This window comes from Dasypus novemcinctus, chromosome 21 (genome assembly GCF_030445035.2).
Source record: "Dasypus novemcinctus isolate mDasNov1 chromosome 21, mDasNov1.1.hap2, whole genome shotgun sequence".
In the NCBI taxonomy this organism is placed as follows: Eukaryota; Metazoa; Chordata; class Mammalia; order Cingulata; family Dasypodidae; genus Dasypus; species Dasypus novemcinctus.
The window spans coordinates 32,783,109-32,810,774 of NC_080693.1; the positions used below are offsets into that span (position 1 = coordinate 32,783,109).

At 39.5% G+C, this 27,666-nt stretch overlaps 1 protein-coding gene across 9 annotated transcripts in view; it reads right to left on the bottom strand.

The window, feature by feature from the left end:
• VPS53 (VPS53 subunit of GARP complex) overlaps window positions 1-27,666 on the bottom strand; it is a 204,582-nt gene that overhangs the window by 91,063 nt on the left and 85,853 nt on the right. For all 9 annotated transcript variants that reach the window (XM_071210446.1, XM_071210445.1, XM_071210441.1 and 6 more), the window contains 3 exons: window positions 17,526-17,612; window positions 13,052-13,167; window positions 11,286-11,405 (listed from right to left, as the gene is read on the bottom strand). In XM_071210446.1, coding sequence (XP_071066547.1) covers window positions 11,286-11,405; window positions 13,052-13,167; window positions 17,526-17,528 — 239 coding nt within the window. In that variant the 5' untranslated portion in view covers window positions 17,529-17,612. The remainder of the gene's footprint in view (window positions 1-11,285; window positions 11,406-13,051; window positions 13,168-17,525; window positions 17,613-27,666) is intronic.

Below are 27,666 nucleotides of genomic sequence, written 5' to 3' on the forward strand. Positions count from 1 at the left end.
AACAAGATTACACAACAAAAAGAATCACAGATTCCCGTGCCGCTGACAACAACAGAAGTGGACAAAGAAGACGTGGCAAACAGACACAGAGAACAGACAACCGGGGTGGGGGGGAAGGGGAGAGAAATAAATAAATAAATAAATCTTAAAAAAAAAAAAAAGATTATGAACCTGAGGACTGGGTTACAGTGAAAACCAGTCAGAAAGGAGAGGCTAGTGCCTAACACAATGCTTTGCGTATACACTAGAAGCTCAAGATATGTTTGTCAGCTTAAAAGAAAGAAGAGAAAGGAGAAGCAGCTAAAATGAGGAAGATCCTTTGCCCTTGCAAAGGATCCTACCCTCCCAGGGGCTGGTGTTTGTGGACACCAGGCTCCTAGCCAGCCTCAGAGCTGGAGGGTGGAGGCTTAGGGGCCTGACTGGATTGCCCTGAGCCTGAGACAGATACTTTATCTTTGCTAAAAGCACCATACAACAGTGCTCTTTTTACCTTGGTCTCCACCCTGTTACTTTGGAATTAACTTTACAAAGTTTCTAGAAAAAATGAACAGCTCAAAACGACAATTATTTGGCTACTAGGCAGAGCCTGGCAATCTGCTGAGAAATTTTTTAAATGAGAGGATAGGCAGGACCTGAAACAGTCTGGTTTTTCCCGTGGTACAGTTATAATTATGCCTTATTCTGAATACTTTCCAGGATTTTTCCACTATCTTCAAAACTGTTTAAACCACTTTCATAGGTAGGTTTGTAGCCAATAACCAACCATACCCTCTCTTTTTTTTAAATTTTAACAATACAGCTTATTTAAACCAATATATCAAAAATATTATCAGATCAACAAGTAATAAATTTAAAACTATAATGAGATATTTTACATGCATTTTGCACACTAAACTTCAAAATATGGTGTGTATATTATACTAACAGCACATGTCAATTCAGGCACAATATTTTCATTGAAAATACTTGATCTGTATTTAGAGTCAATATAATTTACAATTGAAAAAGTAGACTTACATACCAAATTATTTCAAAACTCCTTCGGTTTTCCAATAATTGAATCATTAACAAAAAAAACATTTTGCTTTAATATTCACATCCACATCAACAAAACTAGTCCATCTTTTTTTAGAAGAACTGATTTGACTTTGAAGTAAAGGCTGTCACTCTCAAAAACATAAGTAATGTAAATAAGCTCGCTAAGTCTTGTGCTGACTCAGTATTAGCAAACCTCAAGTTCAAAGGTATTGCACACATCGATAAGCAAAAATTTGTTACTATCATTGCAGCGATAACCATACCCTCTTGAGTCAATTTTCAAGGGGCAGAAATGACTGGGATAAGGCTATCACTGGCTTAGCCCTCTAGATCAGAATCAGGATCATCCATCTAGAACTGTCCAACAGACACAGAGAACATTCTTTGCGTGTGAACTCTGAGATGAGAAAAGAACATGCTTTTCTAAAAGTGTACCTCACAGCATCTTGTGACTCCAACATAATGGGTCAGGCCCCTCTGTTCCTGCCCTCTTCTTGAAAGCACACACAGAGTACTAGTTCTCTCCTAGGCCACAGGGGACAAATGCTCAATTTCTTTAGGGCAAGTCCCATGCCTGGCCAAGGGCACTCAAGCAGCTGTAGTCTAAGGGCTCCTGAATACTTCAACAATCCTGATGGTCCCAGCTCTGTCCCTGTCACCTTACTTGTGTGCCACCTTTCTCTAATTTCATATTCTTGCTGGCTCTAAAATAGAGGAGGCTAAAAAGACAACCAGAGCTTATGATGGGGCTTGGTACTTCCAGAGTACAAAAGAGAAGGTGAAGTAGCAGACTATGATTTGTAGACCTTCTTACCAGGTTCTTTAACCCATTTTCAAAATCATCTCTTGAGATATTCTAGACTTGGCTGTGCCACTGTTGAGCTGTGTGTAATCAAAAGTAATTCACCTCAACCCTACCCCCAATTCCTTGGGCCATCTGACCCATCCTCCCAACCCTAGCTCCCGACAAGCCCGCATAAACATGAGCTGAACTAACAACATTGCCTACAATGGTGAAAATCAGTCTGCAATGAACAGAGAACAGGATAAATAACAATTCCCCCTCGCATCCAAATAAGTGCAGCTGGTTGGGTGGTGACAGCCTGCTGCGGCTTGCTATGCCACACGGAAAGGAAGATTGACCGAGAGGCTTCTGACATCTTCTAAGGTGCTCAGTCAGGTGGTCTCAAGGTTGTCCAAAGATGTCTTTTCCTAAATGTGTTACCAGTTTTCATAAGAGGCAATACCAGAGAGGAAGCAAATTATGAAAATTATTTGGACATTTGTGGATAAAGCTTGCATTACCTTGTGGAAGACAGTTACAAAGGAAATAGCCTCAAAAGCTCACAAATAAACTGAACTCGCAAGCACATGGGATTTGTACTGATCAGAACACGAACCTAGAACCTTACAGGGACTCAGTGGGAAGTTTTTCGTTTTTTAGGAGGTAGCAGGAATTGAACCCTAGACCTCATATATGCAAAGCAGGCACAACCACTGAGCTACACGCATTTCCCGGGAAGATTCTGAGATCATCATGTACTACCCCTTTACTTTAGAAACTGAGGAGGCCTACGAATAATTTGTCAAATCATACAGCCTGGCAGGCCTCTCATTCCCTAGTTTAGTTCTCTTTCATAATACTGATAATGTTGAATTTTACCTGAACCCTGTGATCAGCAAAGCTTAAGAAATCCCCTACTGTGTTACTGATGAAGATGGCTTTAACTTTACCTTAGCTTGAATAAACTTTAGTCAGGCCTCTTCTTGTCTTTAGGCCCCTGACCTCCCTTTTGCACCTTGACCCTTACAGAATCCATAGAGAGCTTGTTTTCCCTGTCCAGAACAGTAAACTCAGGAGATACATGATGTAAGGGACACACCCATTGTTTTACCTCCCACTTCAGTACCTTCCATTAGCTTATCCCAGTCCTTAAACACTCTACTACTTCAGCAGGTTGAGCCCATTCTCTCCCCTGTTTTGATAGTCTTCCAGTCAGCCCCTCCCCCTCTCCCTCTCCCTCTCTCCCGCGCGCACACACACACACACAAGTGCGGCGCGCCTCTGGTCTCTCTCTTCTCTAATGCACATAGCTTTGAATAAAGTCAATCTTGCCTGTTTCACATTGTCTGCTGAAAATTTTCTTATCAATACAGTGCAATACTCCTAACATGTGATCCTCTGACATATATGAGATTAGAAATGAAAAAAAAAAAAAAAAGAGATTAGAAATGGCCCTGAAAAAAGTGTTGTAGTTTATTGGTCTTACGGCTTTCAAAAGAATTCAGGAATCTTCTATTCTTTCTTAGGAAATATTGACTGATAACTAGTCACATTTGCTTTCATGCTTAAGCCAGGAGGATTTGAAATGTAAAGACAGTATTAAAGAAAAAAACTCTTTTCTTCAATGGTACATTAAACGTTTAAGCATTTTCCAGAAGGGCTGTTGAAAGAAATAGCTACACTGAAATCAAGGTCCATGAACTTGATATTTCAAATAAACAAGTAAATGTTTTAGAAAACAATCTTTCTTATGACTTCTACAATTTATAGATAGCAAGCTTATATTAAATTAGAGAAACTGAAGCAATGTATAGGGTGTAACTCTCCTCCCTTCTTCCCTCCCCCCAAACAAACAGCTATTTCTATCATTTCCAGATGGTTCTACCACTGCTATGTAAACGTAAGGGAAGAAAATTCACCAGAAATGATACTAAAAATAAGAAGTCTGGACTTTCCTCAAACATTTAGTACCTCTTGAAAAATAATCAAATTCAAGAACTGAAGGCAAGAAGGTTTTTCCTTTTGTGTTCTTTTCAGGGATATTTAATAGTACATATTCTGTATTAACCTTCATAGAATTTTGCAAATAGAGGTTATGAAAACAAATTCATTATTCACAATAATGAATGTTTGGTGCACTGAAATACAATGAAAGAATATTGGATTTTCTTTTCTTAAAGGGAATGTCATTATAATAGTGAACATCACAAAGTTCCTTCAAATTTACAAACTTCCTCTCTGAAAAATGTTAAAAAGTGAAGAGCCCTAAAAGAATATATTTATTTCATGTTTGCCCTTGAATTGCTTTTCTTTTTTTCTTTTCTTTTTAGGAGGTACCGGGGATTGAACCCAGGACCTTGTACATGCAAAGCAAAAGCTTAACCACTGAGCTACACAGGCTCTGCTGGATTGCTTTTTATAAATCAAATTTCGTCCTGCTGTCTTTCTCATCAACATACCCCTCCCACACAGCCAACTGGTAACCAACTGCTAACCACACCTCAGGATCACAGCCTTGGTTAAGGACCTTATCTTTCCTAGTCTAGACAAGAGTCTTAGTCTCCAGCCTCTTATAGTAATAATTTACCAGACTTAAAAAAATACAAATGAGATCATGCCTCAACCCTGCTTAAATCTTTCATTGACCACAAAATAAAGAATAAATTCTTAAGCATGGCATATAAAATCTGACCCTATCTACCTTTCCAGCCTTATTACTCTCCATTGCATTCCAAACTGCTATGATGTTTCCCCTCTCTTCTTTTACATCCTTTTATGAGTTTCTGTCTGAGGTCTTGGAAAAGTTTTGGTGCTAGATGGTGAGGGTGGTATCCCACTGACTTACGGTTAACATGGAAAACAATTTTGGGTTGTACATATATTACCAGAATAAAAATAAAAATAAAAATAAACACCCCATAGAACTATACAACACAAAGATTGAACCCTAGTGTAAACTATGGACTACAGTTAATAATATAATTATAGTAACACTGTTTCATCAATTGTAACAAAGGTACCAAATAATACAAATTGTTTAATAATAGGGAAAACTGTTGGGGGGTGGTATATGAGAACTCTGTACTTTCTGCATCAAACCTACAACTGTCAAAATTAAAAAAAATACCAGAAGAGAGAGAGAGAAAAAGAAGGAAGGGAGGGAGTGAGGGAGGGAGGGAGGGACGGAGGGACAGAGGGAGGGACGGAGGGAGGAAAGAAATGAGCTCTGCTATGACTCCTACCCTCAGCCCCTGAAGGTTGAGTGATAAATTCCTCTTCTGAGATCCTGGTATACCTTTATAGCATATACCATTTTTGTTGCATTTATGTGATACTGAAATATACTCTTGGTGTTTCTAATCTCCACACAAAAATGGTGAACTCTTTGAGGCAGACTATATCATCCTTCTCTTGTCCCTTCCACACTCTAGCATAGGGCCTGAGATATAGAAGGTACATAGTAAATACTAGGTAAATGAAGGAAAGACTAAATGAATGAGAAAAACAGAGCAACTGGATTATCCTGATAGTGGCAGGAGGCAACACTGCCTTCCTCCTTCCTACCCCACCCACTGAGAGAAAGGCTGCCTTCCTTCTTTTTTTGCAGCTCATAAAGTCCTGGTTGTCTGCTTTCTGGGCGGCTTCACCTCTCCCATGTGAAATGGCTATCAGCCAGTTCTAAGTGTGAAGAGGTTAGCAAGGATGGGGGAAAGGGTGGTGATTTCCCTAGTGTTCTGCCAACAGTCCTTAGTAGTTCTCTGGCATTTCCACTGTATGATGGCACACTGAGCACATGCTGCAACCTCTCTTTCCTGCCCCAGATTCTCAGAACTAATGAAAGGATTTTGAATAAAAGTCCAGAACCAAGCACACAAAGAGGTGGCAGACTAATAGCTCTGAGGAATTCCTGATAGCACAGGACTGAAGAAGTTGGAAACCTCTGTCTAAATGAGCTTCTGGAAAAAAAAAAAAAAAGACAAGGTTGGCAGATACCAGGAATAGGAGGGGGTAACTGCCACTATATGTTGGGCTCCTGCAATAGGGACAACTAAGACAGTGCCCACATCTGTCTTTTTCACCTTGCCCACTCAGGTCAGGCAGCAAGCAACAGAGGATAGTGGGTATGGGCTGAAAAATCTAGCAGTGACCAGACAGGCAGGCAGCACGCAGGGTGACTCAGCAGGAGGAGCAGGGTGCTGCCAAGCCCAGAAGATCAGCCACCAGCACACCCACTTGGAAGTACCTCTAATTCTGGCCCCACCTCACTTTAGAAGAGTGTGGTACACTTAGCTGAGGAGCACATCCTGCCTTTCCTCACTAGCAGGTGTCAATAAAAGAACATTCCTGATCATTTTTCATGTCCATGAAAAATGAATGCAGTACATATCCTGGAAATTAAAAAGTGGGATTGTTGAAATAAAAATTTAACAGCTGGGCCAAATAGCAGAACAGGGAGAATGTAAGAATAAATTAAAACTGGAAGATTGAGCTGAAAATTCTCTCAGAAAGCACCCCAAAAGCATAGAGATGGAAAATATGAAGGAAAATTAAGAAACAAGGCAGCAGATCTAAAAGTTCCAATATTCATGTACTAGGAATTCCAAAAAGAGGGAATGAGAAAACAGAGATTATTTAAGAGAGAAAGAGAACAATTTCTCAGAAATTGAGAAACTCATGAGCCTTCAGATTAAGGATACAGTAAGTACAGAGCAACACAAATAAAGAAAGACCTATGTCCTAGTAAAATTCCTGAGTCCTCTCCCATCCCTGACCCCAAATCACAAATGCGTCCAAAGCAATACAAAATTAAACAAAAATGGTTTATCTTATAAAGGAAGAAGTACCAGATTGGATTTCAGATTTTTAATAGGTAACAAGGAACACCAGACAATGGAATAGTGTCTGCAGAGTGCTGAGAAAACAAGTTTTGAAAGCAGAATTCTACATCCAGTTAAACTGGGTGAAAATGAAATAAAGAAGCTTTAGACACAAAAGATTATAACCACAGATCCTCTCTAAAAGAATTGCCAAATGATACATTTCAGCAAGAATTAAAACAAAAATAAAAACAAAACAACAAGTGGTAAGAGAGAAAAAGAGTATAACATTGTTAAGGCTAAACAAAAGCTTATTGAAGACAAACAAATTAAAAAAATAAGAATCTAGAACTAAAATCCTGGATGATAAAATAATCATAGGAAGTGATAAGAAAGATCTGAGGAGTTTAAAAAGAAGGCAAATGGTTTTTTACTCATTCATTCATTCCATAAATATTTATTGAGCATCTATTATAAACTAAGCACTATTCTAAGTATCAGGAATATAACCATGAATAAAGAAAGTCAAAGTTGCTGTCTTCTAGAATCTTATAGTTTCTGGTGGAGAAGAGAAACAATAACCTAAACATACCAGTAATCGTAATACATGTTAATGGACTAAAGTATATCCTATTTTTAAAAATACCCTCAAATAGAATTGAAGGTAAAAAGTAGGAAAAGGATAAACAAAGATATTTCATATAGAAAAAAGGCTCATACTGCCAAATATATGTTAACAGTTATAAATTAATTTATGAACCTTCTAAATATAAAAAATAGCTTTTAAAAAGAAAAACTTGATAGAAAACCAGGAGAAACTGACAATCAAAGCTTGATAATTTTTTCTCAGAAATTAACAAATCAAAAATTAAAACAAACAGGCTAATAAATTAAAAAAGAAAATAATGAAATAAGAAGAAAAAATGTAAAAGAAAAAATAAGAAAAAAAAACAAAAAATTAAATAGATTAAGGGTTTGAATCACAAGTAACAACTTAACCTATAGTGATGTTTAGAAGTTTGTATAAAACAGAGTATCCATTCTTTTTTTTTTTTTTTAAAGATTTAAAAAATTTATTTCTCTCCCTCCCCCCACCCCCGTTGTCTGCTCTCTGTGCCCATTAGTTGTGTGTTCTGTGTCTGTCTGTATTCTTGTCAGGAATACAGGAATCTGCATCTCTTTTTGTTGCATCATCTTGTTGCGTCAGCTCTCCATGTGTGTGGCGCCACTCCTGGGCAGGCTGTGCTTTTCACACAGGGTGGTTCTTTTTGCTGGGTGCACTCCTTGCACGTGGAGCACCCCTACATGGGGGATACCCCAGCATGGCATGGCACTCCTTGCGCGTGGCAGCCCTGCACGTGGGCCAGTTCACCACACGGTCCAGGAGGCCCTGAGTATCAAACCCTGGACCCTCCATATGGTAGACGGATGCTCTATCAGTTGAGCCACATCCACTTCCCCCATAATTTTCAAACACACTGACACATTAACCAAAAAAAACTATATATTAGGCCGCAAAGGAAATTTAAATGCTAAAAAGCACTATTAGATAGGTCATATTCACCCATCATAGTACAAAAAAATTAGAAATTAACTACAAAAATATGACTAAATATATAAGAACACATAGGAATTTTAAAAACATACTTGTAAAAAAATTTAGGTTACAAAGGAAAGAAAAACAGAAACAATTAACTATTTAGAAAGGTACAATCTTAAAAGCACTTAAATTTCCAAATTAGCGGAATATAGGCAAAGCTTCATTCAATGGAGAATTTGTTGTCTTAAATGAACTAAATGACTGAAAAAAAATAAGCTAAGTTTTCAAATTAAGAAGACTGAGGGTGGGAATACTAAAATAAACTCAATAAAACAAAGGATGGAACTAATAAAAATATAAGCAGAAGTCAGTGACAGTGAGAACAACAGTAACAGAGCCAATCAGTCTTGGAGAAGACCAATAAATCCTACTACCATCTGGTAAATCTAATTAGAAAGAGAAATTGGGGGACACAGAATCAAAATGGGAACAAAACTACAGCTATAGGTAAGATTTTAAAATTATAAGGGAATGCTACATACAACTTTATACCAATAAGTTTGGAAACCTCAACAAAATGGATGGGCTTTCAAAAAATATATAAATTCCCAAAGCTGATTCAAAAAGAAGTAGAAAAACTTAATAGACCAATTACCACAGAACAAATTGAAAGGACAGTAAAGATCTGCCTCTAAAATAGGCACTAGACACAGGTGGTTTTACAGGCAAGTTCTCCCAGAACTGTCAAAAGATTAATATCTAGCCTATATAAAGAACTTCTACAAATTAAGAAGGGATAAAGAATTCAACAAATAGGCAAGAGATATAAACAGGACTTCATAGGGGAAATGCAAAGAGCCAATAATCAAATGAAAATTAAAGCAACTAGATACCATTTTTCATTCATCAGCTTGATAAAAATGAAAACAATCTGACAATATGAAGGGTTGTTTTGAGTCTGGGGGAAATAAGTACTTGCATACTGTGCAGACGGCACTATAAATAAATAAATGAAGCCTTTTTGGAGGACAAGTGGGCAGTAGTTTTTAAAATTTTAAATGCACAAAATCCCATAATCTATTATGAAGAAATACATATATGCAAAAGGGGGTATATTTTAAAATCCAAAACAAACCATCCAGTGATATGAAAATGATTAAAATAATCTATATTACATTATACAGAAGAATTCTACACATCAATTAAAAAGCATGAGGTAGGTTCATACATAATTTTCTCCCTTCCCCTCCCCCTCCCCCACCCTGCTGTTTTTGCTGTCTGTATCCATTTGCTATGTGATCTTCTGTATCTATTTCTCTTTTTGGTCTTCCCATTTTTTCTCCTCTAGGATTCACTGGGATTCAATCTTGGGGACCTCTGATGTGTAGAGAGGTTCCCTGTTAGCTGTGCCACCTCAGTTCCTGGTTTCTGCTGTGCTTCACCTTGACTCTCCTTTTCCTCTTTCTTTTGTTGCATCATCATCATGTGGCTGCGTGACTCACATGCCCAGGCACTGGCTAACCATGTGGGCATTCTTGCCACGTGGGCACTCAGCTCACCACATGGGCACTGGTTCACTGTGGAGGCATGCTTTCTCTTCTTTTTCACCAGGAGGCCCCAGGGATTGAACCCAGGTCCTCTCATATGGTAGGCGGAAGCCCTATCACTTGAGCCACATATGCTTCCCGGCCTATACATACTGATGTGGAAAATCTTTAAGATACATTGCTAAGTTAAAAAAGAAAGTAAGTTCCAAATGAAACAGATGGTATGAAACCATTTATTTAAAACAAAACCACAAAATGAAACTTAAGATTTATGTAAGTGCACAGATAAAAATCTGGAGAGATAAAAACATTAAATTGATAATAGTCACTCTCTCTAGGGAGGACACTAGGATTTGATGTGGTAGCACAGGGGGACTTAAGTTCCATCTGTATGTTTGACTTTTTAAATAAAGAAAATGTATATAGGGATTACTTATGTAATTAGAATAAAGAAAGTTAGGGGAAACAGGCCTGTAATAAATCTGGACTTAAGAAGGCAGAGTTAAAAATAAGGGCTCCTGTTAAGGACCAGCCTCTTTGTTTCTTCTTTGCTGCAAGAAAGGTCTGATTTGTCAACTGTGATTGTCTCTATCTTCTCAGTACTTTTCCTGCTGCCATTTCTTAAGAATAGAAAAGGAACTGAATTAACCATCCTAATCCTCCTACAGAATCCTCATCAAGTTTCTAAAAACCCACCTTTCTATTTGCTCTGAATCTGAGATTCAAACTGAATGGTGGTGGAAAAGAAAGTGCAAGGTTAGAGAGAGCAAGTCATCATCGTGCCATATCTGATGTTGCAGTGGCAGACTATATTTCCCAAAGATTGCCAATAATATCTTCCATCCTACACATTCTTTCTACCAATATGACTTTAACACTCCTCCCATTGGGGGGTGGCATGAAGGGTCTATGTTTCTTTTCCTTGAATCTTGGCAGACTTGTGACTACAGCAGAAGTGGTGTTATGTGACTTTAACTCTTAGTTCTCTTAGGATGCTCATTCTTGGAACTCAGCCCCCTCACCAGGAGGAAGCCAACTGAGTCCATGCAGATTAATCAAGAATATCAGCCTATAGCCCTGGCTGAGCTCCTAGCTGGCAGTGAGCACCTGTTTGCCAGCCATGAGAGTGAGCCATCTTGAAAATGGATCCTCCAGTCCCCTCTCGAGCTGCCCCAGCTAAGGACGCACAAAGTCAAGACAAGCTGCTCCCAAGCACAGCTCAAATTACATGAGCAAAATTGTTTTAAGCCACTAAATTTTGTGGTGGTTTGTTATATAGAAATAGATTACTCATACATTTCCCTTGTAAATATGGAAAACTAAGAGTTGTCCCTAAATACAACTCACTGGCTGCCACTACAGTGATGCCAGGCAACCATCTAACTATACGAAGTTTTAGAAGACATGGTAAGGAGTTGGCAACCTGTATCAGATTGAGTTAGATTAGGTGACATCTAAGGTTCCTATAACCTTAGATGAACATACCAAGCTCAGTGTTCCAGCACTTCCTAACACCATTTTTTCTTAAGGGAAGATCATTTTCTCCAATGACATTTTACCTTTCAGAAAGTTGTCGGATCTGTGGAATTCCCATATACTTGTGGAAGTGCTCCAGAACATTCATTACACCCTGAAGGAGATTAGCAACTTCTCCATACTGTCTTCGCCTGGTCATGGCCCTACAAGGAAATAAGAAGTTGAGAACTCAGAAAATCAATAAGGACACTGAATACTGATGCATAACAACCTACTATGAGCTCCAAAATGGACATCAACTCAACTTAATAAGCATTTACTGAGCACTGGGGAGAAAAAAAATAATAAGACATGGTCCAAATCCTCAAAGTGACATCATCAGGTAAGGGAGATAACCAAGTATACATCTAAATAAAACTAAGTGGGATAAACTCAGTTTTAATTAGAAGTACCAGTTATGTGCTACGGGGGTACAAAAGAATGAATGAGTAATGGACTCACACAGGGTTGGGAGAAGGAAATCTGGAAAGACTATGGATTTGTTTTTTAGATTAGGTAAAATGAGATTAGTAGGCTTTCGACAGAAAACAGGGATAGGGATTTTATTATCTTAAAATCATAGTATACGGGCAAATCAAACACATTTTCCTAGGGCACAACTAAGGGCATTTATATGTTAATCCAAACTTGGTTTTAGGCCAGTGTTAAGCAACTTTGTATCAGACATGCTGACTTTCCCTACTGTTAACTAGTGAAACTAAAATAAAAGGATGCTGATAAAACCAACAGTTACATACCACAAGGAAATATAAACTAATAGGTCAAAATTTTCACTAGGGTTGGGCTTTTAAATTAACTTAATGATTTATGACTTCCCTTAAGAGGTATTTAAAAGATAGGATCAAGTTCAAGCCAAGGTGTTATGTTCCTTTCTTTGTTTGGTGTGACAGTTTGGTGAAAAACACTGAGCATCTGGGGGAAGTGACAAAGGAAACTGCTCTTCCAGTATCTCACTGGCCTGCTGGTCTCACTGCTCACTGCTCACAGGAGCATGGACCAGGAATCCCCTGAGGCTCACACAAGGCCTGGAAGAGGTCAGCAACAAGTCTGCCCCTTCCTCCTTTTCTCCTCAAAGCTCTCCCCTTTCCACCCCAAGACTTTGGATACTGTATCAAAGTTTCTGTGAATATAACACATATGGAATCACAGTGAGGCTGGGGCAGGAGGAATTCTGGGCTTGAGACAGACTACAGAAGCAAACTGGAATATAAGAATACTGCTAGCAAAGGATGCTTTGGATAGTTTCTATGTGGTAAATAATCAGCTAGTCCTTTTAATGCCATTTCTAATGTTCCCCTGTATCATCCCCAACGGCTCCTCTACAAGCCAATCAGGAAGTTACTGTCTTTTAAAAAGCGGAGGGACTGATAACTCAAAGATGTTTCCATATGGTACATTCGATGACAGTGCAACTCAGCCCAGAGCATCCAAGAAAACTTGACAAGGCAGTGGCTGCAAAAAGCAATTATGGGTCTGAATCCCCTTGTCTGCCTTAATGGCACAGATCAACCACATGTAAATGACCCAAATTCTTAGTGTCATTCCCCATAGGCTTCCTAGGTCTCCCTGAGACTCAGTTTCACCTTCACTTCAAAACTTCAGTTCTTTGTTATGGTTTTGAACATCACAGGGCATGAAATAAAAATGACTGAACACTTGAGGCAAATTTGCAGAAAGTGGAGAGGGATGGTGAGACTTCCATGGCTAAGAAGTGAATAAATCTATGAAGCCATTTTCTTTATGTGACACATTTCCTCTGGACCCCAAAGAGAAAGTTGATGTTGCTTACTCAAGGGAGTCGACGCCACCTGCCAACATGTGCAGGTGGTTCAGCGTTGTGATTGAGGTGGTCAGATGGCGTTTGGCATGATCTAACTGCTTAATATCGCGGGTGATTTCTTTAACCTAGATATTGAAAAACCACAGGATAGAAAGAAGGATGGTAAGAAAGATGTAAACCCACTTGCAAGTAGCTCCACAAGAAAATAATGCAAATGAAACAAGGAAAAAACTCTCAAGGCTAGCCCTTGGGAAAAATACAAACATTCTCAAAACACGAAATCAAAATAATTTCCAATTAGCCCATTTACATTCAATTTGGTATTTCTTCAAGAGTCTTTACCCAAGATTACAAAACCCTCAGTTGTGAGAATGAAATGAACTTTATTTTTCACCCCAAATGGAGCAATCCAAATTTATTATTGGACCAATTAGGCTACAGGGTTTCAAGTAAATGCATCTCCTCTTGAGCAGGTCAGAAAGTATGCCTTCTGAAACAGAGCTTGTCAATTCAGTACAAAATGGATAGTATTAGTTATCTAATTCTGTTGAGATGGTCTTTATTAATGGAACTAGGGTTTACTGCTCAGGTCTCCAGCAAGTAAAAGAATTTCTCTCAAATCTCAAGAAGACTAAAGTGTAACCACTGTAACATAAGCTGAACAAGCAACAAGAGAAGAGGAGCAGTCTTCACTGAGTCTACAAAAAGGCCATCTGAGGAGAGTAGGAGTAAAATTTGGTCAGTTGGTCCAGTGTGTCAAAGAGAAAGAAACTCTGTATCTGGGAATATGAGTTCAGTCACTAAAAAAGTATTCTCAGTGGTGACAGGGAAAACTCTCCAACTTGCCTACCACCTTGGTGAAATAGTCTCCTAAATGGTCTGAGTCCATATTGACCAAGAAATTTTCTAAATAGCAATTTGGTTTCAAAGGTTATTTGATTCCTGGAAGGGAATACCCTGCATATCAGGCACATTCTAGTCATGGAATAGATTGATCTTTCATTAAAAATGAAAATATTGGTAGTGAGTTAGGTTTATGGGACCTGATTTCTCAAGAGTTTGATGCCCCTGAGTGAACTCATAAAATAAAGACTATGAACTACACAGCTCAATGCCATATCCACAAGCCTGCAAGGATCTTAGCTGTAAAAAACTTCTTTCCCCATCAAGGGACTTCCCCGTCAAGCTTGCTTTCTACCCTTAACCCTCATACCATCAAACTAGCTCATTTCTATTGTTTAAAAATCAACAAAACAAAATAAAACTAAACAAAGCAAGATTAAGAACAACCACCTCTTTCATGACTCAGTATGGGGTAAAAAAAAAAAAATCAAGAGTGGTATAATAAACTTGATATAGTAGTTTGGTCCAATATTCTAATTACATACTTCTAACAATGAAATCTTTATCTTCTCCCCTCACTCTCCCACCCCTCCATACAAACCTCTGCATCTTTTTCTAGGTTCCTTGCTTCAGTTCCAGCATCACGTATCTTTAATCATAGTGGTAAAAGCCACAGTCATCTATGACTCTTCTCATCCCCTTTACCATTAATCAGTTTGGGAAACCTGTATATTACTTCTCTGCCCCCTTTCAAGAACCTGTCCCTTTTTTTCTTCTCCTTGTTCAGGCCCTCACTGTTTCACACAAGAGACTATGGGTCTCTTCATTCCCAGGACCTCCCATTACTCCCACCATATATCCTATGTTTCTCTAGAAAGACTGAGCTACCTGCTATTCACTAAACAAAACCATAAATGGTAGGTCACACACGGGACACTCAGTCCTTACCAGGGCAGCCTGTGCTAACCAAACACACATGCGACCATTGTGTAAAACAGAATACCCGTTGTTAATTACCTTAATTCTCACCTGACAGAGCATGCTATGGTAGGCTTTGGAGGCAGGCAGGTCTGGGGCTAATCCCAGCTCTACCACTTACAAATTCTGTGTCCTAGAACAAGTTGTTTAGCTTCACTGAGTTTCAGTTTTCTTATTTATAAAATGGGTAATTGTAAAAGTAATGATAATAATAGCTAGTTCTTAAGGTTGCTATAAGGATTAAGTGAGAGTACTTATAAAAAGGGATTATTAGAATGCTGGGCACACTGAAAGAGATCAACAGATACCACATCTTTCCCTCTCCTACCTCTTCTTTCCTTTAACAAAGCATTGTCCAGGAAAGCAAACTGCTTTAAATTTAAACATCTAATAACTTTAGAAGCAGCCTGCTCAAACTGAAGTCATTGCATCCCACCCTCTTGGAAAAGGGAACATACACAGTCCAGAACTGCAAGTTATTATTGTAAGGATAGCGATGAGTTAGAAATCTGAATACAATAAACTCTAACAAAAGTCACATCTGATAGTGTCATCTGATAATCATATTTCAACTTGTCCCCAAGACCATGCTGAGTGTACAGCATCTTGGGGGAAGGGACCACAAATCTAAATCCTTTTCGATCACACACAACCATTCAATTCTTTTTTTTTTCCCTACTGGTTGTGTCGTCTTTTTTGGTACATTGCTTTGCCCCTCTGCGCTGTGCAGGGAAGCAGTGGGGGAGGGGGGCCTGCATCTCTCCGTGCAGCATGATCAGACTATGACCTCTAAGCATGGTTTATTTTTTCCAAACATCCCTTATTATTAACACTATGCATTAGTATTGTACATTTGTTATTGTTTATGAGAGAACACTTTTATAGTTGTAGTGTTAATCACAGTCCATCTTCCACTGACAACCCATTCAATTCTGTAATGAAACACACATATTAATTTTTGTTCCTTTGATGAAAGAGTTCTCTTTCTTTGACTTCTCATTTATTAGTTAGCTGAGGTCCCTAACTCTGCCTGTCTGAAAGTATGAATTGGAACGGCTAACGATAAACACAACAACAACAGATACTTATTCAGCATCTACCTGTGCATCATACATTATCTCACTGAATCCCCACAACACTATGATATAGATGTGACTATTATCTGGATTTTACAATGTGGAAACGAAGTACAGAGAGTTAAGAAACTGGCTTAAGGTTACACAGAAAGGAGAGGGACTGAGATCTGGAACCCAGGCAACCTGACCTCAGGTGCAGGTTTTGCACTACTGTATCACACTGCCCATTGCCTCTAGGCTTGCCAACTCAAAATTGAAAAGGTCTACTCTCCCATCCTATATTCCATATCCTCCTTTATCTTGCTGAATAACCAAAAAAGAGAACTAAAAGATACATGGAAATGTGAACTCAGATCTGACCCTGGAATGCATTAAAGACACCAGGGAGGGAAGTGGATTTGGCTCAACGGTTAGAGCATCCGCCTACCACATAGGAGGTTCATGGTTCAAACCCAGGGCCTCCTTGACCCATGTGGAGCTGGCCCATGAGCAGTGCTGATGCATGTAAGGAGTGCCCTGCAATGCAGGGGTGTCCCCCATGTAGGGGAGCCACATGTGCAAGCAGTGTACCCTGTAAGGAGAGCCACCCAGTGCAAAAGAAAGTTCAGCCTGCAGGAGTGGTGCTGCACACACAGAGAGCTGACACAGCAAGATGATGCAACAAAAAGAAACACAGATTCCCGGTGCTGCTGACAAGAATAGAAGTGGACACAGAAGAACACACAGCAAATGAGCACGGAGAACAGACAACCGGGACAGGGAGGGGGAACAGGAGAGAAATAAATAAAAAATAAATCTTAAAAAAAAAAAAAGACACCAGGGAGAGAAGCTTGTAAGGATTTGAGAATTTTTATAAACAAAAAAGTAGGAAAAAAATGACATTAATAATAATAATGGCTTCCATGCACTAAACAACTAACATGAGCCTAGGACTATAAATGTTCTTCAAACATTTAATTCTCACAATAACCCCGTGAGGTAGATGTTTTTATTCTTATTTTACAGCGGAAGAACCTGGAATTCAGAAACACTGTGTGAGTCAGAATCTGAACCCAGGATCCAGTGGGTTCATAGTGCCTGTCTTGGAGTGAGATTGGGTGGATGTGGAATTCTCGGTCAGCAGAGGGGTCCTCTGAGTACAACACGCAAACTTGTGGAGTTGGAGAAATTAATCAAAACCATAAGCACATATCATGGGCAAGATGCATCCCACCTCCCAGACCCTCTGTTTTAGTGTGATACCAAGTTACATACTATATATTTTAATTAAGAAATATATGATATAAACAAATGCTAGAGAAAGGAATCCAAAATGACTAGGAAAGCATTTTTGGGAAAGGGGAAGAAGAAAAAATTTTCCTATTTAAAAACAGGACTGCAAAGGTAGGGCGGCAGGGATGGTGAGTCACTGTGTGTCTAGAAACTTCTTTGCCTCGCTCTGGCATGTATCCACAAGCTTGCTTTAAAGATGTAGAATGACTGTGGTTGACAGGAAGAGGGAGAAAAAGCCCATTAATTAGTATGACTGGAGGAGAAGATAGCTTCCTCTTTTGATGCACAAAAGTTAGAAAGAAACCTAAACTCACCATTTGCTCTGATTTTTCTGCTTTGTCTTTGATATCTTTGATTTTGCCGAAGAGTTGCTGAATAGCTTTCTGGGCCTCTTCAAGTGCCTAGAATAGAGAATAAATGAAAAACAAAAGACAGTGCAAAACAGTACAGGTCACTACACTATAATTAATTCCAGCCTCAAAAGAAAATTACCGTAAAACTCTCTTGATTCATTGTACTTCCACTGACAATTTTATTGTACCACAGCAGTAGAGACCAATAAGAGTTCAGCATTTAGATAGACAAACCAATATGCATTATTATAAAGTTTTAATTTAAAAACTAAACTATTTCCCTCTATCTCAGTGTTTGTTACACGTTATTGATGACAACAAATAAACAAATAAACAAGGCAACAAATAAACAATGCACTCACATGCACACACATGCACGCATAATAAATTTCAAAGCCTATTAAGGAACAAAGTTGGCTCTAAAATAGAGGGAGGGGAAACTATGGATTTTGAAAGTTCTAGCTGATTGTGCCTTCAAAATAAATCAGGACTGTGCATGGGGACTCATGAAGTGTGGTAAACCTAAAAGATATTTATAGTACCCCATTTGGAAGCCAATGAAGTGAGGTTAGAAAGGGCGCTTACAGCTAATGAAGAGCCGAATGTTTCCACTGAAATAGAAACCTACAAAGATGGATGCCACAAAATTCATAAAGACAGAAAGCAGATTACAGGTTACCAAGGGTGGGTGTGGGAAATGGGGGAGTTTATGCTTAATGGGTACAGTTTGGGGTGATGGGAAAGTTTTGGTAATGGATGGCAGTAATGGTAGTACAACATTGTGAATGTAACCGATACCAATGAATTGTATACTTGAAAGTGGTTAATGTGGGAAATGTTATGTCATATAGATGTGGCCACAATAAAAATTTTTAAAAAGATGGCTGGCACACATTGAAAATATTACAACCCACAGTAGCTTCTGTGCATAAGGAAAGCAATAATATGGGAGTTGTCAGGGTGCTAAAGCCACACACATGTAGAACATATGTACTTATAAAAGAGGCGGCAGCAGTCAAAAGAACTCAGGCTTCATTTCATCCAAAGCACTTTATTTACTTTGGATTTAATAATGGCCTGTCCTGAATGGGCCTCACAAGGCTTTTATAAATGTTTCCCTGTGGCCATCTTTCCCACCACAGGGAAACAGGCACCCTGCTAAGGACACCCTGAGAGGAAAGCAAAGCTGAGATGAAGGGAAAATGACAAAAGCCCAGACAGAAGGATTTGAACTTCTATATTCAGCTGTAGCTAAAGGAAAAGCCACCTCTAGACTGTGAACCATTACATTTTATTTTTCCTTTTAAAAAAAAACTTCAAAATACCAACTAAAATGGGCTTCTTCTGCAGAAAATCCCTGGCTTGTCCGAGGTAGGATTGTTGGAGGGAGGAACTCTTATAGGGTTTCTCTGGCTGTATACTTCTTTGGATATGGGGATTTTTTTCTTATTCTGGAGCTCCTTGCCCTCGCTGCTGTTCAATCCCAAACAAATTTGACCTTCTTCTGCCTCTGGAATTTACAGGAGTTTCACACATGGTGACAAGGACTCTAACTTGCTGCATGTGACATGTTACAGCTTCTGAAACAAATATACAGAAGCTCCCCTGAGAAGTTGTTCCTTAGTCCACTGGTGCCAAGTCTGATGTGATACTTTATAAGCAAGTACTATCCACCGGGGCAGGCAGAGTTGATGTCCATTATTTATAAAGTTTATAAGCAAAGGAACTTTTATACTTGTAATTTCTGCCATCCGAACGTAGCTATTTTAATCTTATAGAAGTCAATCTTGAACAACAGTCAGCACTGCCACCAGATTCCCAAGTTCACAGCTTACCTCAAAAGTAGGAAGTAGTCAAGAAGGCGCAATAGAGTGGGAACGAATCACTCATGAACAGTCCCTCTCAATCCCATTTCATCCCTAAAAGATGCTTCACTCGGCAACTATTTCACCTTCCTGCCACTTTGCCACTCTCATTTCAGGATTTAGTGCACCTAAAACAGTTGTGGTGTGGCCAGAAGGTAGGTGTCTGAGGTCTGTCTCTGCTGCCACAGACTTGCTGTATAAACACTCTGGGCATCATTTTCCTCACTGGCAAAGTGGTGATGATGGCACCTACTTGGCGGGGTTGCTGGGAAAATTTAATGACATAATAGGTATAAAGAGCTGCACAAATATTGGGACTTTTCTCTAGGACACAGGGCCAAACTAAACAAATGCATGCATGCGCACATACATATGGAGCCTTCTCCTAAGACTACACCTTCCCCTCACAACAGTAAACCCTGCCTCCTAAGGCACAACGTCTGGGCCTGCCCAGTGTCTGATATTTCCCATCCTAAACCAACCCCTGAGTCTGTCCATGCCTACCCATACTATCTCTCCCAACCCTCCTAAGAATTCCCTTCCTCATTTTTAATATTCACCTCTTCAAAACCAGGACACAAGCTTCTTTGAGCATCACTTAATACCACATTGCCCAACCTGAAATTTCGTAAGATTATGACAAACCAAAATCAAGTTCTAACAAAATAAAAATGGAAATGTACATTTGTAACCAAAGTAGAGAACCTTCAAAATAAAATGCTCAACACAGCTGACAATCATTTGCAAATGATGTACCTTTGCTGTCTCACATGGCCCAGTTCAAATGTCATTTCTTCTCCATCCTTTCCTCTGACCTCCCCTTCCTCTGCCAACACCCCTGCCCATAAACACACATATAGCCCATGATGTACTCAAATAATTCATCACCTGGGTTTGTCCTACAGGTATACTTAACATTTATAATAAGGATTTGTATGTCTATCTCTTGGCTGGACAAGGAGATCTTAGAGGGCAGGGACAATGCCATTCATTGTGACTACCTAATACCTAGGGCAGTGCCCAGAACATGGCAGGTGCATGTCCTGGTTTGAGTCTTTTGTGGGCCCCAGAAAGTTATGTTCCTAAGCTAACCCATTCTTGTGCAGGTAAACCTATGTATGCGAGACCTTTTACTTAGATCACTTCCATTAAAGGCCTTTGATTAGATTGTGGGACTCAGGGTAGATCCTAATCCTTTTACTGTGTTACATAAACAGAACACAGAGAAAGCGAGTTGCCTTTTTCCCCCCTGCAATATGAAAGAGTACTTCAGGACCTCCTACAGCTACAGAAAAACAGAGAAAGCCCAAGAGGCTGAGAGAGAGGCCAGAGGCTTCAATGAGGAGAGCAGCCAACTGAAGAGGCAAGACTCAGCGAAGAGGTGAGCCATATGCCTGAATGCCCACAGCTGAGCTCAAGGAGAACATGATCCTGAAGGAAACACACAGAGACTGGGCGCCATTTTGCCTTGTCACACAGGAGGAGACCAGGATCTACCAGTAGCCAACCTTTCGTGAGCCAGCATCTCTGATGATGCCTTGATTTGGATATTTTCACAGCCTTGGAACTATTAAGATTTTACTCTAATAAATTCCCATTATAAAAGCCAACCCATTTCAGGTATTTTTTCATTGGCACCTTTTTTTTTTTAAAAGATTTATTTATTTATTTATTTAATTCCCACCCCCCCCCCCCCCCCCCGTTGTCTGTTCTTGGTGTCTATTTGCTGTGTCTTGTTTCTTTGTCCGCTTCTGTTGTCGTCAGTGGCACGGGAAGTGTGGGCGGCGCCATTCCTCGGCAGGCTGCTCTTTCTTTTCACGCTGGGCAGCTTTCCTCACGGGCGCACTCCTTGCGCGTGGGGCTCCCTCACGCGGGGGACACCCTTGTGTGGCACGGCACTCCTTGCGCGCATCAGCACTGCGCATGGGCCAGCTCCACACGGGTCAAGGAGGCCCGGGGCTTGAACCGCGGACCTCCCATGTGGTAGACGGACGCCCTAACCACTGGGCCAAAGTCCGTTTCCCTCATTGGCACCTTTAAGCAAACTAAAATAGTACTCAATAAATGTTTATTAAATTGACTTTTTTTTTCCTTTCCCCTTCCCCTCCACTGCCCAGCTGTTTTTGCTGTGCCCATTCACTGTGTAGTCTTGTATATCTATTTCTCTTTTTGTCTTTTCTTCTCATTTTTCTCCTCTAGGATTCATTGGGATTTGATCCTGAGGACCTGTGATGTGGAGAGTGGTTCCCTGTCAATTGTGCCACTTCAGTTCCCGGTCTCTGCTGCACTTCCCCTTGACTCTCCCCTTTGTTTATCTTCTCCGACGTCATCTTGCTTCATGACTCACTCGCGTGGGCACTGGCTTGCTATGCTGGCACTCACATGGGCACTCTGCTTGCATGCTCTGCGGGCACTTGGCTCACTGCACAGACATGCTTTCTCTTCTTCTTTTTCACCAGGAGGCCCTAGGGATTGAACCCAGGTCCTCCCAGATGGTAGGCAGAGGCCCTATCACTTGAGCCACATCTGCCTCTCTAAATTGACTTTTAAAACCTATCAATCATGTTGGACACACACACACACGTTCCATCTTTACTCTCAGGGATACTCAGGTAATATGCCCGCATAGTTATACCTGTGTCAGCATTTCAGCTGACACAGTCATTCTTTTGAGTAACATAAATCAGTTTTGCAATCCTCACATACCGAAAAAATATATATAATGTGTACGATTCAGTGGCATTTGAGAGTTTACAGTGTTGTACAACCACCACCTCTCTTGAGTTTCAAAACTTTTTCATCAGCCCAGAGACACCCCATACTCATTAAATAATCATTCTCCTTTCCTCTATCCACCAACCCCTGGCAACCACTAATCTGATTTATCTGTGGACTTGCCTATTCTGAATATTTCATAGAAAAGGAATCATATAACATGTGACCTTTTGTGTCTGATTTCTTTCACTTAGCATAATGTTTTTGAAATTCACCCAAATTGCAGCATGTTTCAGTACTTTGTTCCTTTTTATGGCTGAATGATATTCCCTTGTAAAGTTGTAACAATTTGTTTATTCGTTCATCCACTGACATACAACTGGGTTATTGGCATCTTTCAGTTATTATGAATAATGCTGCAATAAACACTCATGTACAAGTTTCTGTGTAGACACATGAGTTCACTTCTCTTGGCTTTGTATCTAGGCGTGAAATTGCGGGGTCATACAGTAAGTCTGTGTTTAACTTCTTAAGGAACTACCAAACCGTTTACCCAGCAGATGTCCCATTTTCCATTCCAACCAGCAATGTACAAGGGTTCCTATATCTCTATAATCCTTGACAAGGGGATGTTATAGTTGGGCTTTTTAAAAATTACAGTCATTCTAAGTGATATTTCACTGGGGTTTTGTTTGTCTTTTCTTAATGACCAATGATACTGAACAATTCTTCAGGTATTTGTTAGCCATTTGTATATTTTCTATAGAGAAATGACTATTCAAGTCCTTTGCCCATTTTTAAATTGGGTTTATGCCTTTTTGTTGTTGATTTGGAAGTTATTTGTATAGTCTAGACAGTAAATCTTTATCAAAATATGATTTAAAAATATTTTCTCCCATTCCATAGGTTGTCTTTTCATATTCTTGATAATGTCCTTTGATGCATAAAAGTTTAAATTTTTATGATATCCAGTTTATCTATTGTTACTCATCCTTTTGGTGTCAAATCTAAGACTTTATTATCAAATCTGAGTTTAAAAAGATTCACTTCTATGTTTTCTATTTAATACAATAGCTTTATAGTTTTAGCTCTTAATTTAGGTCATTGATTCATTTTGAGTTAATTTTTGTATATGGAATACGTTAGGGGTCCAGTTCCATTCTTTTGCATGTGGTTATTCAGTGGTCCCAGCATTATTTGTTAAAGAGACTATTCTTTCTTCATTGAGTGGACATGGAAACCTTGTCAAAATCAACTGGCTATAGATGTATGGATTTATTTCTGGACTTGCAATTCTATTCCATTGGTCTACATGTCTATCGTGTGCCAGTAACATACTGTTTCAATTACTGTAGCTTTGTAATGAATTTTGAACTTGGGATGTAAGAGTCCACCAACTTTGTTTTTCTTTCTCAATATTGTTTTGACTATTCTTGTCTCCTTGCAATTCCATATGAATTTGAGAACTAGCTTTTCCATTTCTGCACAAAAAGGTGGTTTGAATTTTGATGATAATTGCAATGAATCTGTAGATTACTTTGGAAAGTATTGCCATCTGGACAAAATTAAGTCTTCCAATCCATGAACGTGGGCTGTCTTTCCATTTAATTAATAGTCTTCTTTAATTTCTTTCAGCAATGTTTAGTAGTTTTCAGTGTACAACTTTTTCATTTCCTTGGTTAAATTTATTACTAGGTATTTTATTTTGTGAGTGCTATTGCAAATAAAATTGTTTTCTTATTTCCTTTTCAAATTGTTCATTGCTGGTGTATAGAAGCACAACTGATTTGCATGTGTTGATCTTGTATCCTGCAACTTTACTGTGTTAGTATATTAGCTTCAGTAGATTTTTTTGTGGATTCTTTGGGATTTTCTATATATAGAATCCTACAAACAGAGATAGTTTTACTTCTTCCTTTCCAATTTGGATACTTTTTACTTCTTGACCTTGCCTAATGCTTTGGCTAGGACTTCAGAAAAATATTGCAGAGCAGTGGTGAAAGCAGGCATCCTTTTCTTGTTTCTGATCTTAGGGGGGAAAGCTTTCAGTCTTTCACCACTGAGTATGATATTCACTGTAGGTGTTTTTAAAATGAATGAGAAATTAAGAATTCCCAGATAAATTAAAGTTAAGGGAGTTCATTGCTAGTAGACTTTTCCTAAAGGGGTCCTTCAGGCTAAAATGAAAACATCATATGGTAATTTGAAGCCTTACAAAAAATAAAGATAAAGGTAAACGTAACTACATAGGTAAGTATAAAAGCTAAATATTGTTTTATTTTTGGTTAGGAATTCCTCTTTTTGTCTCCATATGATTTAAGAAAACAATAAGGGAATAAAAACAATATTATAAATACAAGTTAATTAGCACTCAGTGTACTAAGATTTTGTGACAATAACAATATAAAGGAAGAATCAGAGCTGGATAGGAATAGAGTTAATACATGCTACTGAATACAAGTTGGTGTATTAGTCTGCCAAAGGGGTGCTGATGCAAAGTATCAGAAATCTGTTGGCTTTCATAAAGGGTATTTATTTGGGGTAAAAGCTCACAGTTACAAGGCCATAAAGAATCCAACTTGGGCGACGGACTTGGCCCAGTGGTTAGAGTGCCCGTCTACCACATGGGAGGTCCACGGTTCAAACCCCGGGCCTCCTTGATCTGTGTGGAGCTGGCCCATGTGCAGTGCTGATGTGCGCAAGGAGTGCCCTGCCATGCAGGGGTGTCCCTGCATAGGGGAGCCCCACGTGCAAGGAGTGCGCCCCATAAGGAGAGCTGCCCAGCGTGAAAGAAAGTGCAGCCTGCCCAGGAATGGCACTGCACACACGGAGAGCTGACCCAGCAAGATGACGCAAAAAAAAGAGACACAGATTCCCGTGCTGCTAACAACAGAAGCGGACAAAGAAGATGCAGCAAATAGACACAGAGAACAGACAACCGGGGTTGGGGGGGAAGGGGAGAGAAAGAAATAAAATAAATAAATCTTCAAAAAAAATAAAAATAAAAACCTCGTTAAAAAAAAAAAAAGAATCCAACTCAACGCTGACTTATCACTAAAATCAGTTGCCACATGTTGAAGCAAGATGGTTGCTGATCTCTGCCTGATCTCTCCTTTCCCTCTGGCTTCCAGTCCTTTTTCTCCCAGTCCTTTTTCTCTCTTTGTTAGGGCTCATCTCTCAGGGCTTCCTATATCAAATCTTGGCTGTCTTCCCAAGGTCAGCTGTAGGCTACCAGGCAAATGGTCCATCTCTCCCTGGGGCCCCAGGATCACATGTGGTAGAGTTCTCTCTCTTCCAGTGCGTCTTCTTGAGTTATTGTCCATTTATATCAGCCCACCAAGGGAGTAAGGACTCAACCTGAGTGATGCCTTAATGATGTGGTCGAATCAAAAGCCCTAAATTGATTTTATCAAGTAAATGTAAATTCTTTAAATTTAATACAATCAAAGGATTTCATACCCAGAGAAACAGATTAGTTTACAAACATAATCTCTCTGTTTTTGGGATTCATAACAGCCACAGTTGGTATCAATTCAAATAGACTGTTATACATTTAGGATGGTAACTGTAATTCCCATGGCAACTATTAAGAAAACACATTACAAATACACAGAAAATACAAAGGGTATCAAATGGTATCCTAGAAAAAGAATCAGTCAAACACAAAGGAATGCAATACTATGGAATTGTGGAACAAAAAAGATAAAGGACATAGAGAAAAAAAATAGCCTTTGTTATCAGGACTCACCTTAAATATAAATGAACTAAACTCAACCAAAAGACAGATACTATCAGAATGGATAAAACAACAGAATACAGCTATATGCTACTTACAAGAAACTGACATTAGACCCAAAGACACAAATAGGTTGAAAGTAAAAAGATGGGGACGTGAATGTGGCTCAAGCAACTAAGCTCCTGCCTACCACATGGGTAGTCCTAGGTTTGGCTCCTGGTGTCTACTGGAGAAGACAAGCAAGACAGTGAGCTGATGTAAGAAGAGACACAACAAAGAGACATAAAAAGGAAAGGCAGTGAGAGACACAACAAACCAGGGAGCTGAGGTGGCTTAAATGATTGAGAGCCTCTCTCCCACTGGAAGGCCCCAGGTTTGGTTCCCGATGTCTCCTGAACAGCAGATGAGCAGAGAGAGTATACAAAAAATAGATACAGAGAGCGAGCTCAAACAATGGGGGAGAGGGATAAATAAAATAAATCTTAAAAAAAAGAAGTAAAACAATGGTAAGATATTCATGCAAATAATAACCAAAATAGAGCTAGAGTGGTGTGATGGTTTGAAGTTGTATGGACCGCAGAAAAGTATATTCTTAAAATTAAACCATTCCTGTGGGTGTAAACCTATTTTAAATAGGGCCTTTTGATCAGATTACTTCCAATAAGGCATGACCAGGGTGAATCTTAATCCTCTTACTGGAATCCTTTACAAATGGGATGAATATGGAGCATGAGAAAGAAAAAGTCATGGAAGCAAGAAGCTGAAAGCAACGAAACCAAGAAAAGGGTGAGACCAGCAGATGCCACCATGTGCCTTGTCATGTGACAGAGGAGTCCAAGATCTCCAGCAGCCGGTCTTTGGGGAGAAAGCATCACCTGATGATGCCTTGATTTGGACATTTTTCTCAGCCTTGAAACTGCAAGCCTGTAAGATAATAAATCCTCATAGTTAAAGCCAACCTATTTTATGTATCTGCATTTCAGCAGCCTAGCAGACTAAAACAGGTGGCTATACCAATATCAGATAAAACTGTTATAAGAGATAAAGAAAGCCATTATATATTGATAAAAGGGGCAATATATCAAGAAGATAGAATAAATTATAAACATTTATGTACCAAACAACAAAGGCCCTAAGCAGATGAAGCAAACATTGACAGAATTGAAGTGGGAAACAGTTCCACAAAAGAATGGAGAGTGCAATACTTTAATAATACTTTCAAAAATGAACAGAACACCAAGACAGGAGATCAGTAAGGAAATAGGGGACTGAACAATACTATAAACCATCTAGACCTAATGGGCATTTACAGAACACTCCACTCAACAACAGCAGTACTCGCTCTATGGGGTTTGCCAACTCAGAGGTTATGACTGGTATGAGTAACTGGCATCCATGGCAGATGTAGCTTTTCTTCACCTCCATAGGTGACTCAGACCAGTCCACTTTTTGGTTTGGGAACTATAATCTCTTCCTAGCGACTCCAGCAGTGATAGGAAGTGGTCCCATGTAATTAATATGGCAATAGAAGGGCTTATCCCACCCCATGGAACATGATCCCATCTGTGGGATGTCAGTGTTTGGTTTTGGAGGACAAGTCACAGCCTTTAGTAACTATTTTGGCCAGCGGTGGGCCTAGAGGCAATCCCTTCTTATGTGCCCTCTCCACCAGGGCAGAAGAGCCCATGAGATCTGAGATGCTAAGAACCCAAACCACCAATTGGTAGGGGAAGTTTTGGGGGCCTAAGTGGATAGTCAGTCTCTGAGGCACCTGCCAGATATGCTG